The sequence below is a fragment of the Chiloscyllium plagiosum genome, chromosome 38 (assembly GCF_004010195.1).
Source record: "Chiloscyllium plagiosum isolate BGI_BamShark_2017 chromosome 38, ASM401019v2, whole genome shotgun sequence".
NCBI lineage: Eukaryota > Metazoa > Chordata > Chondrichthyes > Orectolobiformes > Hemiscylliidae > Chiloscyllium > Chiloscyllium plagiosum.
Window position 1 is genome coordinate 12,106,591 of NC_057747.1, and position 12,534 is coordinate 12,119,124.

The 12,534-nt window shown below is 42.0% G+C and overlaps 1 protein-coding gene and 1 long non-coding RNA gene across 4 annotated transcripts in view; one reads left to right on the top strand and one right to left on the bottom strand.

Annotated features, from left to right (window-relative positions):
* Positions 1–10,101, top strand: part of tmem72 (transmembrane protein 72) — a 28,969-nt gene extending 18,868 nt beyond the window's left edge. For 2 of the 3 annotated variants that reach the window (XM_043678849.1, XM_043678848.1), the window contains exons 3-6: positions 4,691–4,757; positions 4,851–4,922; positions 6,308–6,456; positions 7,240–10,101. In XM_043678849.1, the coding sequence (XP_043534784.1) occupies positions 4,691–4,757; positions 4,851–4,922; positions 6,308–6,456; positions 7,240–7,673 (722 nt within the window). In that variant the 3' untranslated portion in view covers positions 7,674–10,101. Of the gene's footprint in view, positions 1–524; positions 640–4,690; positions 4,758–4,850; positions 4,923–6,307; positions 6,457–7,239 lie in introns of those variants that run through there. The other variant, XM_043678847.1, reaches the window with a different exon arrangement.
* On the bottom strand, positions 591–11,915 carry LOC122541826. The gene is made up of 3 exons (XR_006309683.1): positions 10,673–11,915; positions 9,114–9,117; positions 591–600 (listed from the first exon to the last, which is right to left on the bottom strand). It is a non-coding gene; the product is annotated as an uncharacterized LOC122541826 (long non-coding RNA).
* Between the last annotated feature and the right edge of the window lie 619 nt (positions 11,916–12,534).

Below are 12,534 nucleotides of genomic sequence, written 5' to 3' on the forward strand. Positions count from 1 at the left end.
CTTCATGAGGACTGTGATGAGGGGCTTATGCCCAAAATGTTGATTCTCCTGCTCCTCGGGTGCTGTCTGACCTGCTGTGCTTTTCCTTTCCAGTGGCACACAGTTCGACTCTGTTAATCCAGAGACCCAGGTAATGTTCAAACCTGGGTTCGAATCCCGCCATGGCAAACGGTGGAAGTTAAATTCAATTTTTGAAAACTGGAATGAAGAGGCTAATGGTCACAATGAATCTGTTGTCAATTAATGGGAAATTTCATCTAGGAAGATACATCCTTACCTGGTCTGGCCTACATGTCACTCCAAATCCACAGCAATGTGGTTGACTTTAACTGCCCTCTGGGGTAATTAGGGATGGGCAATAATTGCTGGGCCAGCCACTGATGCCTCATCCCCTGAATGAATAAATAAAAAAAAACTCAAGTTCCTTTTCTGTTTCTTGCAGAGTTTTTAAATAGTTTCTGAACTCATAGAGAATTGAACTTTCTCTGGTTCCTTTTGTGAAGCATCCTACCACACAACAGGGAGGAGACAATGCTGCAATGCGATATACAATGAGTTCTGGAGTGGGAGCAGGCCGTCAGAGGATGAATTGGGAACGGCCTTCCAAATGGAGAAAATTAAACATCATTCTTCAATGGGGTGTGTGCCTGACTGATAATTCCAGTATTTGGTCTCCATCCCTAATCGCCTTTGAATTAAATGATTTGCTTGGGCTAACAGAGCAATTCAGAGTCAACTACATTGCTGTGGATTTGGACTCAGACATAGGCCAGGCAAAGGAAGGTACCAGCATCCTGATGTTCTAACCAGTGTTTCCCTACAGAACAAAGAGGATAGGAACTAGATAGATTTTTAACAAAAATCAATGGTAGCCACAGCTACTGAGGCTATCTTTATACTCCACTGGTTGCAGTAGGATTTGAACCCACCTCCCCAGAATCAATAGGCTAGTGGCATCAGCACTACTCCACCATTGCCTCTATGAGGCACAGGCCTGTCCAAGGTTGACATCTGCAGACGCTTCCCCGTTTAAGGAATATTGCTTCCAACTGGATCATCTCTGTCTCCCAGAATTTTAATGCACATGATTATGTTTGACCTCCCTTTTCCAGAGACCACAAGTCCAATCCTCCAAGTTCTTTTCACATAATTAACACCTTTCTGACCAATCAGAATACACTCACAGGATAAAGCCAAAGGTGAGAATCTACAATCATGAGGAGATTCTTGAATTTCTGCAACTAGTTCCATTCGAATAAAGAAGAATCAAAGGGGATTTAATTGAGGATTTTTAGGTTATTAAATATGTTTGTCCCATATATAGCAATAGACTAATTCCTCTAATTGAAATGTTGGTGGGCCTGATATTCGGTTTAAATTTTTGTTTTATCCTCTCATGGGTTATGGGCATCCCTGGCTGAGTTAAGCATTTATTGCCCATCCCTAGTTATGCTCAAGAAGGTGGGGAAGAGCTGCCTTTTTGAACAATTGCAATTCATGTGCTTTTGGTACATCCACAGTAACATTAGAGAGGGAATTCCAGGATTTCAGCCCAACAACTCTGAAAGATCAGTGATATATTTTCCAGTCTGGGTGGTAAATGGCTTTTATCTGAAAGAATGTGGAGAGATCCTTCACACAAAAGGGGTTTGGAGTACTGGATGATTTTCCACAGAGAAAGATTGAGGCATTAGGAATAGTTTTGGATTGGTCGAGAACTAAGCTGGCAAAGATACAAGGAGCCAAACATCCTCTTTCTCTATTGCAAAAACATTTGTTTCCATTGGAATCACTGTCACCACCTCTCAGTGAGGCAGTGTGTGCTGTCCACAAGAACAAATTCACCAAGGCTCCTTAGACAAGACCTTCCAAACCTATGACCACGTCCTTCTAGATGAAAGGGCAACAGGTACATGGGAATGCCACCACCTGCGAGTTGTCATCCAAGCCACTCAACAACCTGACTTGGAACAATATCACTGTTATTACTGCACCGCTGGTCAAAATCCTTGGACTTCCTCCATATCTGCATTGTAGGATACCTGCATGAAATGGCCTGTGACAACTTAAGAAGGAAGTTCACCATCACTTCAGGGGCAACTAGGAACTGGCAATGAATGGTGACCTAGCCAGGGATGGGCCCATCCCATGAGTGAATAAACATTCTTAGAATCTTTCTGAAGGTAGTGGCATGACCAAAGTGTAATATTCAAAGGTGACCCACATGTGCTGTTCCTAAAGGCAGGTTCTTGATTCATTGTATACTGATGCTTTGTGTTAAGCTATTTTCTTGGCAGTTGTTGCATGATTTACCCACTACCGACTGCATTATGACAAGCAGGCATCACTATATATGTCTATCAGAACGTTGGTACACGTGGTATCAACTTGCATCCTTGCCAATGAGCACATTTAAACCTCTTGGCTCAAGGGATAAAAGTACAATGAAATGTAGGATGACTTGCTCTTGAATGGTCTGCTTATGATCTGTAAATGTTTTATTCAAATCTGCAAAAGACTCAAAAGATTGATGTAAACCCCAAAATCACCCAGAATATCTGAACCACAGAGACAACCAAAGATCCAGCATTGAGATACTCTTGTCCAGGTTAATTGAATTCAGGTAAAGTGTTACAATTTCAGACAGCTCCTTTGATCTACCAATACTGAAGTGGCTTCAAACAATCACTAGTTGGGTCTTTAATGTAGTTATACGGTTTATACCAAGTTTGACAGCTTATACTCAAAGCAGTTCTTGTCAGTGCATTCCTGAAATGGGTTCCAAGTTCTTTTCCCTGGTCAGACGCTGCCACCTACCTGTCACATAGAGAAATGCTGCATTCATTTGTGCTGCAGGGAGAATTATTAGAGCCCGTTGGTTCAATGAAATAAGGCGATGTTACATTTAGGGAGAGTGCAACTGAGAATGTTATGCTGTCTATGCTAGTTCAGACTGCACCCACACATTTGAAACTCTTGAGTTATTTTGTAGTTGATGACCAGATTTTCATCATTTACATAAATAATTTGGATGTGAATATAGGAAGTCTGGTTAGTAAGTTTGCAGATAACAGCAAAATTGGTGCTGTCGTGGACAGTAAGGAAGGTTATCTCAGAGTACAATGGGACCTTGATTAGATGGGCCAATGGGCCAAGGAGTGACAGGTAGAGTTTAATTTAGATAAATGTGAGGAGCTGCATTTTGGCAAGGCAAACCAGGGCAGGACCTATACAGTTAGGGGTAAGGCCCTGGGGCAGTGTTACCAAACAAAGAGACCTAGGGGTTCAGGTGCATAGTTCCTTGAAAGTGGAGTCACAGGTAGACAGGGTGGTGAAGAAGGCATTTGGCATGCTTGCCTTTATTGATCAGGGCATTGAGTAAAGCAATTAAGAGGAAGGGCTCATGCCCGAAGCATCGATCCTCCTGCTCCTTAGATGCTGCCTGACCTGCTGCACTTTTCCAGCAACACATTTTCAGCTCTAAAGCAATTAAGAGGTCATGTTGCGGCTGTACAAGACATTGGTTTGGCCACTTCTGGAATATTGCTTTCAGTTCTGGACTCCCTGCTATAGGAAAGATGTTGTGAAACTTGAAAGGGTTCAGAAAAGATTTATAAGGATGTTGCCAGTGTTGGAGGGTTTGAGCCATAGAGAGAGGCTGAATAGGCTGGGTGTTTTCCCTGGAGCGTCAGAGGCTGAGGGGTGACCTTATAGAGGTTTATAAATCATGATGGGCATGGATAGGGTGAAAAGCTGTGGTAAAAACAATGACTGCAGATGCTGGAAACCAGATTCTGGATCAATGGTGCTGGAAGAGCACAGCAGTTCAGGCAGCATCCGAGGAGCTTCAGCAAAATCGACGTTTCGGGCAAAAGCCCTTCATCAGGAATAAAGCTGTGGTGCTTTTCCTATGGTAGGGGAGTCCAGAACAAGAGGGCATAGGTTTCAGGTGAGAGGGGAAAGATTTAAAAGGGACGTAAGGGGCAACTTGTTCACACAGAGTGTGGTGCGTGTGTGGAATGAACTGCCAGAGGAAGTGGTGGATGCTGGTACAATTACAACATTTAAAAGGCATCTGGATTTGGATATGAATAGGAAGGTTTTGGAGGGATATTAGCCAAGTGCTGGCAAATGGAACTAGACTAGATTAATTTAGGATATCCAGGTCAGCATGGACGAGTTGGACCGAAGGGTCTGTTTCCATGCTGTGTTTAGGTTCTATTCAAGTGAGGCTGGAAAATTCTGTGTTTATTGCCATTCCAACTGCTTTCAACATTCTCCTGGGGAAGGCAGGGAATTCTTTTATTTCGACCCAGCAGTTAAGAATGAATGGCAACACATATGAACATGTCCAAGTAATTTTATGCACTTCCTCATTTTTTAAAAATATACCTCAAACGGACCTTTGATTCAGTGAAATTTCTCGAGCAGAGAGCTGGCACAGCAGCAGCAAGGCTGAATGGTTTTCTCTGAGCTGTAACCATTCCATGATCCCACGGTCCCATGAAATTGTAACTTTTGTTTGAAGAGCTAACACTGAAATGAGAATGCCGCATTTCGAAAGGATTATTTGAAGGTTGTCGAATGATATGAAACTTCACTTGGAATCTAATTGGTAAAAGGCAAAAGAACTGTTCAACTAGCAGCAAATTGATATTAATGACTTGCTTTCTGTCCATTTAACACATAGTTCTTCTAGGAGTGGGGATAGACACTGCAGTTCAAGGGCAGTTCATGAAACTGGCTGCTTATTTGCTGTAAGTATAACAGACATGATTTCCATACTTTTATGAAAGCTTTGTAGATGCATAAAGACAGATTGAGTGGTTAATGTCTCCTTTCATTTTAAGATTTGCTGCCACAGTCCTCATCATTTTGGAAAGCCCGTATTTCATTGGCATTGTGTTCGTCCAAAACTGTCCGTAAGTAGAGCTATGTTTTTCAACAAGCTCCAACAATCCTGTTGCTGTAATGTTCCTGTGTGCCTCAGTACCTGACACTGCAAACAGCACTAACATCACCTTTCCATCAATGAACATAAATCCTGTCATTGGGCTCTTGTGGTGCAATGGTAGTGACCTTACCGCTGAAGTCAATAACATAGGTCCAAGTCCCACTCATTCCAGAGAATTGTAATATAGAGCCATAGAGATGTACAGTATGGAAACAGACCCTTCGGTCCATGCTGACCAGATATCCTAAATTAGTTAGACCCATTTGCCAGCATTTGGCCCATATCCCTCTGAACCCTTTCTATCCATGTACCCATCCAGATGTCCTTTAAACGTAACATTTGTACCAGCCTCCACCACTTCCTCTGGCAGCTCATTCCACACACGTAGCACCCTCTGTGTGGAAAAAGTTGTCCCTCAGGTCCCTTTTAAATCCACCCCCTCTCACCCTAAACCTATGCCCTCTACTTTTGGACTCCCCTACCTTGGCAAAAAGACCTTGTCTGTTTATCCTACCCACGTCCCTCATGATTTTATAAAGATCTATAAGGTCACCCCTCCGCCTCCAAGGGTCCAGGGAAAACAGCCCCAGCTTATTCAGCCTTTCCCTACAGCTCAAACTCTCCAACCCTGACAGCATCCTTGTAAATGTTTTTCGGCACCCTTTCACATTTAACAATGTCTTTCCTATAGCCGGGGAGAACAGAGTTGAATTTTGCAATTCCTTCAGTCTCATGATCGCATAATGCCCTCCCTAGTGGCATTGTGGGTCCAATTGCAGTGAAAGGACTGCAGTGGCTGAAGAAGGGATCTTACCACCACTTTCTCAAGAACAACGAGGATAGGGCAATAAGTGTTGGCCCAGCCAGCAACATTCACAAGACATGAATGAATTAAAAAATATATGATTTATCCTTTATATCAAATTTTTAACATTAATCATTTGCAGTGAGAAACAACTCTCATATTTCCATTATAGAAAGGCTAGTCTCTTCCATTTTCATTCCTCTTCAGCTAAATCAATAAATACTGACTTCTCTTGTGCTAAATATTTAATGGAGAAAGGCATGGATTAGTAGAGTCCAATAAAAGTGCCTCATTTCAGAGGAAATATTTAGAGTGTGGTTGCGGTGCCTTGTTGAATTGTCCTTTCTTTCAGTTTGAATCTGATTTTACATCCCAAAATGAAAAGTCACATTAAAAAAAGAAAAAGTGTGCTTAGATTCACCAGATGGACTAAACCTTTCTCATTTGATTTCTAATGCACTCTCTGATATTGAAATTGGTAGATATATGTAGATATATTGGTAGATGCGGTAGATATTGAAATTCAAAACATTATCTTGTTCTTTTAGCATATTCTTTGATAAAATGGACAGCAAGATTTGGAATCTTTGGAAGAAGGCAATGAGGCCGAATGGTTTACAGAAGTTTCTTATTTTCATCTTTCTGTCCGTGGCTTGCTTTTTACACCCAATTCTTATTTGGCATGCAACTATCCCAGGTGAGTAGTTTATGAATTTCCAAGTTGAGTTTTTAATCTTTGTCTTTGGTCCCTCAATGTGTCTCCTTTACAAACGATAAAAGAAATTAGTGAGCAGTAACACAATTGTACACCATTGTGTTACAATCTCCATCTCGTCCGGTAATTCCTAGTGACTGTCTGGGACAGGACTTAAACCTTCTAACTCAAAGGCAACAGTTTGACCTTTGGTTCAATTCTCTTAAGGTCCTAAGCGGTTTGTGTATTGTGTGTTGTTACATCAAAAGCAAACAAAATCAACAGATCATCCACAAACTGGAGGAACATCTCACCTTCAGACTAGACACCGTACAACCTTTTGAGTCCCAACACCTTCAGATTGTGAACCCACACCCATTTCTTCCCTTCCTTTTAGCTTTACTTCTACTCTTGGTTATCGTGTCCTCTCTCCCCCTCCCACCCCCACCCCAGTGGGATTGTCTGTTCTTTCCATTCTGGCAGTTAGACACACCTTTGTTCTGCCAAACTCACATCCCGATCTGCATTATCATCATCTTTTGTCCCCCAGCACTCCACTCCCCCCAGCTATTACAAAAATGCTGCCTCCTCCACACTTCACGCCAGCTCTGAGTTGAAAAGTCATCGAGACACAAAACGTTAGCTCGCTCTCTCCTCGAATGCTGCCTGACCCGCTGTGATCTCCAGCATTTTTTTGTTTCCAGAACATCAAATGTTGCAGGTTTTTACTTTGAATGTTACCATGGAGGATTGCCACACTAATGTTGCCATGCCAATCTCTTCCAGGCGCCATGTTGATAGTGAGTGGTCTTGCCTACTTTTTTTTGAACCTGAGAAAACGGTATCAAAGGAACATGCCGGAGGTGGCAAACATACAGGTATGTTCCCAGGACTATATCAACGCCGTGGCCCTGACAGATGCTGGGCAGATGGAACAAACCTACCGCTTCCATCATGGCACCGCAGAGAAGAAATTAGCTGGCATCAGCTACATGTGTAACATCTTTCGATTCAACAGCAAAAGGCCACTGTCCAATGAAAGTGTACGGACGCTTCAAGAAAGCACTTTTGGCAACCTGAGCATACATCTGAAGAACAAACACGCACCGTTTCTGGAAAGTTCTGTTAAAATTATCCCACCTGAGCCTAATAGCCTGGAAGAGCATGAATTGGAATCAGAAGAAACCACCTTTGACAAAGCAGCAATAATACCAAAGTGAGGGTTTATTCCACAATGTTGGTGTGTATTCACATTCCAAAACACGCCGTTGTGATTGAATACGGACATCAACATTTTTATGACTGCAAAGTATCTGCCGAAAGAAAGCTTTGTTTTCCTGTAGAGCCTTTCACATATCCACGATAGCTGCAAATGATTCACAGCCACTGATTTACATCTTGAAGTGTCGTCACTGCTGTTTTGATGCCAAACACTGCCATTTGTGCACAGCAAGCTCCCACAATAAGATAAGTCAGCAGTTGGCCTTCTTTTGGTTGTGTTGTTTGGACGATCAGTGGCCAGATCACCATGAGCAAAGGCATCATTTTATATTTGACTGAACCATCTTGGGGCTTCAGATTAATGCCTTACTTGATAGACTTTGACAATGCAACGTCCCCTCAATACTGCAACCAAATTCAGGAGTAGGGTTTGAAGGATTACTTTTTGACTCTGGATGGCGTTGACACTTGTCACCAATGGCACTGGATATTTATTTGTATAAACAAGATTGTGTGATTCACTAGGGACTTGAAGGTTGCATCCCAGCAGTGGGGTACAGGGTGCAATGGAGAATGGTGCCTAGTGAAAGCAAAGTAACTCTCTATGGGACGGGGAGTGTCAGAGCAAGATCATAAACCTGTAGCAGTAATTCAGTCTCATGTGACAGGTTTAGATTAGCAATGCATTCATGCAATACATTCACACAGTGTAACTGCGAAGAAAGACAAAGGGATTTCATAATCACTGCGATACAGACTAAAAGGGCAGTGATTGTCACAATCTGTAGTGAAGTCATAAGCACATGACTGTTAAATGCATTTACAATCTCGCCATGTATAATGGTGAGAACATGTCTTATCATGTCCTTTGCTAAAGGAGAAAAATGGGGACAATTCGCTGGATAATTTTGGCCAATGATTGTACTGCTAAATGTGAAAGGGTTAACAGTAAGATCACTTTTTTTGTTACTGGTGTATTGTTACCCTTTTTGAATCCTTTTTTGTGTTTCATCCCCCACCACTCCCCTTTTTAATCATTCACACACAGAAAAAAAGAAATTGTTCTACTTATATTACCAATGAAAAAACTGTTTGCCTTGTTCCGTAAGAGCCCATTTCAGAGATGGCTCTCATTGCCATTCATTTGGAACCTGAGAAGACAGGAGCAGGAGGAGGCCATTCGTGGTCATGGCTAATCACGCAACTCAGTCCCCTGTTCCCACTTGTGCGGTATATTGCGGATTTTCTCCCCCACTTGGGACAACGGAGTTTACTTCACCTTCCTGTCCCTCTGTCCTGCAGTAGCTCGTGCTACCCAGCCTGGCCTTATTCCCTTCTCCCATGCATCCTTCAAACTAAGGGAAATCCCCAATGAGATGCTAATGGTCAAACATTCCCTTTCTTCTGCTGGTTCCTATAAGGAATTCAATAAGTAGCACAGCACTTACGCCCTTTAGGTAAAGTCCTCAAATAATTTCCAAAATAAGTGCCAATAGAATTATGGCAAAAGTACCAAGTCTCCCAAAGGCTTTTTCAAAAGTTCTCTTCAAGCACCTGAGGCAACTGAAAGCTTAGAAGGTGGTATATCTTCAGGTAACATTCCCAACAATGACTAATGTCCTTCTATTTGAGTATTGGGGTACCCAAAACAATATGCAGCCTTTTTAGTGAGTGCTACCGGTTAATTTAATTGTCAATGGATCCTCAATGATCCTCCGGGCAGCCCTTTCAAACACTGACTTCAGCTCCCTTCCAAGATGGGGTCTTGCATGAACATGGACTAAATCTCCATTTCATCACTTCAGCATCTAAAGATACTGGAGCAATCACACTCACCCCTCTTCTCCGACCCCCTGGTGGGTTAGTACTGTCATAGATGCCCACACTGTTGAAAATTACATCCATGGGCTGTTTATAATGGGTCTAACATAGCTCTAACATATCAGATTCACCACAGCAGTATATCAAGGGCAGTATGACTCCTCCCAATGAATTCAGTCCTTATGCTCCAACGGTTGGTTCCAATAGAAATATTTGCAACCTGATTAATGTTTAGAGTGTTCCTTTGAAGGTCATTGGTAAGTATAAAGACACGGAGTTGGATTTTCCTATGGGGTTATGAAATGGAAGTCTGGGCTATTTTTGACTTCCAACCTTGCCTTGGAGGTGCCAGGTAACAATGGCAAAGGCTGGTGGATCAGTTCTTGAAGATGGAGGACCAGTCTCATGCCTCATGGCCCACTTCTCATTCCACTAAAGCAGCCAGCGTCATAACTTATTAAAGTGTGTAGATGAACTAAAAGGTAAAGTCACCATAGCCATACCAGACTATAGAGCTACGCTCTCATTAGTGAGAGATAACTGGTGGTGGTTTCTAATCAACCAGTTCAGAGGTGTTATTACATCCTCTCTGGAGCAGGTGGGAATTGAACCAAGGTCTGGGGCAGGGTTGAGAAGGAGAGTCCTTCATGGTAACCTCAGCCAGTGCAGGAATTGAACCCACGCTGTTGGCATTTCTCTCCATTGTAAACCAGTCATCACAACTGAGCTAAGGAACGGACACAAAGGGCTTATTTTGATAGACAGGTTATTGGTTTGTTCACAGTCTCATAGCTCTCCATATACACCATCCCCTTGCCAACTTTACCTTCTTAACTTTTTTTTTATTTTCATACATTTTTAAATCTGCAAGTGCTATCACACACAACTGAATGGCTTTACCCACAACCACAATAGTTTTCATGTATTAACTACCACCTGCCTTCCCATATTGTTCAATTTACATGCAGAGGTCATGAGGAGCAGTGTAAAAATACTGAACGTGAGGGAGAGGGAGAGGACGAAATCAAAACAAGAGTTCCTTCTTTACATTGCAAAACACCAGTCATTAACTCTTCAGGCATGCAATTAAAATCAGGAGTGAGGAAACGTGTATTGAACAATTAACACCCTTCACCTGTTTACTTCATTCGCTGGACACTAACGTAGTACTGGGAACAGATACTAGAATGCCAGCCAGCATTGTTATTTTTCCATTTCTGCAAATCTCCAATAAGGCTTATATGAACGTCCCACCATGTTCATGTCAAAACATCCCAAGGTAATCTCTTAACAACAGCACTGGCTGTATACCTAGACCATACAGACTGAAGAGGATCAAAAAACACAGCTCACCACCACCTTCTCAAGGGCAACTACATACTGTCCCAACCAATGATGCCCGCATCTCATGAAAGAATTTTTTTTTAAAAGCATTGATTTTTTTCCCTCTCAGCATGAAAGCAAGTTGCAAAGTACAACAAAGTGTTTTCTTTATAGTTCTTCAGACACTGATGTGTTTGTTCCCTTACAACAATTACTCTTGCTGCTCCACATCTCAAAGATTATCGTTGGCAATTAACAGCTTGTAGAACATTCCTCGGCATCATTTAATGGTGACATTGCCCTAGTTAAAGAAAATGAGTTAATTACACAGAATTATATAGATCTTAAAACAAAGACGGAGGAATCCCCAATAGATGCACAAAGAATTTGTCTGCAGTCATTTACAAGCTGTTCATACATTCTCTAGGTCAGCTGTTCTCATTTATGAGAAGGATTCCTCTAGAAAAGTCTTAGACAAACTAAAAAGCACTGCTTGGTATCAAAACTCAGACCCAGGACAATGCTGCCTCCTAGTGGTCTGCTAGGAACAATCGCAATTTTCTCAAACCAAATGCAGTTTCCATCTGCTATAGTCACTTTTAATCATTATTTGCTTTATTCATCCTTCAGGTATATGCTGCATTTCTCAACATCACATCGATACTCTCTGCAGCTAAGATTCCTTGCATACAGTTGATCAGTCTTAAGTCAAAAGGAAAATGAAATCAGAGTCTTCAACCCCAGAGGCTCCTGAGAGTCAATTCTAAATGTATGGAACTCCTCAGAAAAGATCTGAAAGACAGGAAATGTTTTGAGAGAGAGTAAATTGAGAATTCAATCTCCTCAGATCTGTCCAGTTATTGTGAATTATAGACCCCAACGGACACATTTTGAACTAGATATTTCATTGCTGATGCAGAATGGGGAAGAGTTAACCATAGTCCAGGGAGGGTAGACATCTTTCTTCATTAGATGATTGATAAAATGCACCAATCCACATGAAGCAAACTGATGGCTAGCAGAAGGGGACATAGCTTTAAATCGAGGGGTGATAGATATAGGAGAGATGTAAGAGGTAGTTTCTTTACTCAGAGAGTAGGAGGGGCATGGAACGCACTGCCTGCAACAGTAGTAGACTCGCCAACATTAAGGCCATTTTAATGGTCATTGGATAGACATATGGATGATAATGGAATGGTGTAGGTTAGATGGGCTTCGGATCAACTTCACAGTTCGCACAACATTGAAGGCCGAAGGGCCTGAAAAGAGCTGGAATGTTCTATGTTCTATGATCAATTATGGAACCCTAGTAAATCAGTACTATAAAGATGACTCTTGTTAAAACAAAGATAAAGGAATACTGCATGGGTGCACCAAGCATTCAGCCGCAATCATTTACAAACTGATTGCACATTCTTCATGGCAGTGTCAAGAAAGAAATATAGGGTTGAGATATCGATTCCAAACTCTATCCCTGGCACACAGACTCGAATGACCATCTGCAGAGGGTTTAGATGCACCTTGACAGAGCAAACGAAGCCTGTATGTGTCATCCAGAGGCCATCTCACTGGGAGTACTGGAATGACTTGGAATACTGTGTTCAAATCTGATCTCCCTGCTATAGAAAAGTTGTTGTGAAACTTGAAATGTGTAGAAAAGATTTACATGTGACCAGGGTTTGAGCTATAGGGAGAGGCTGAATAGACTGCTGCTGT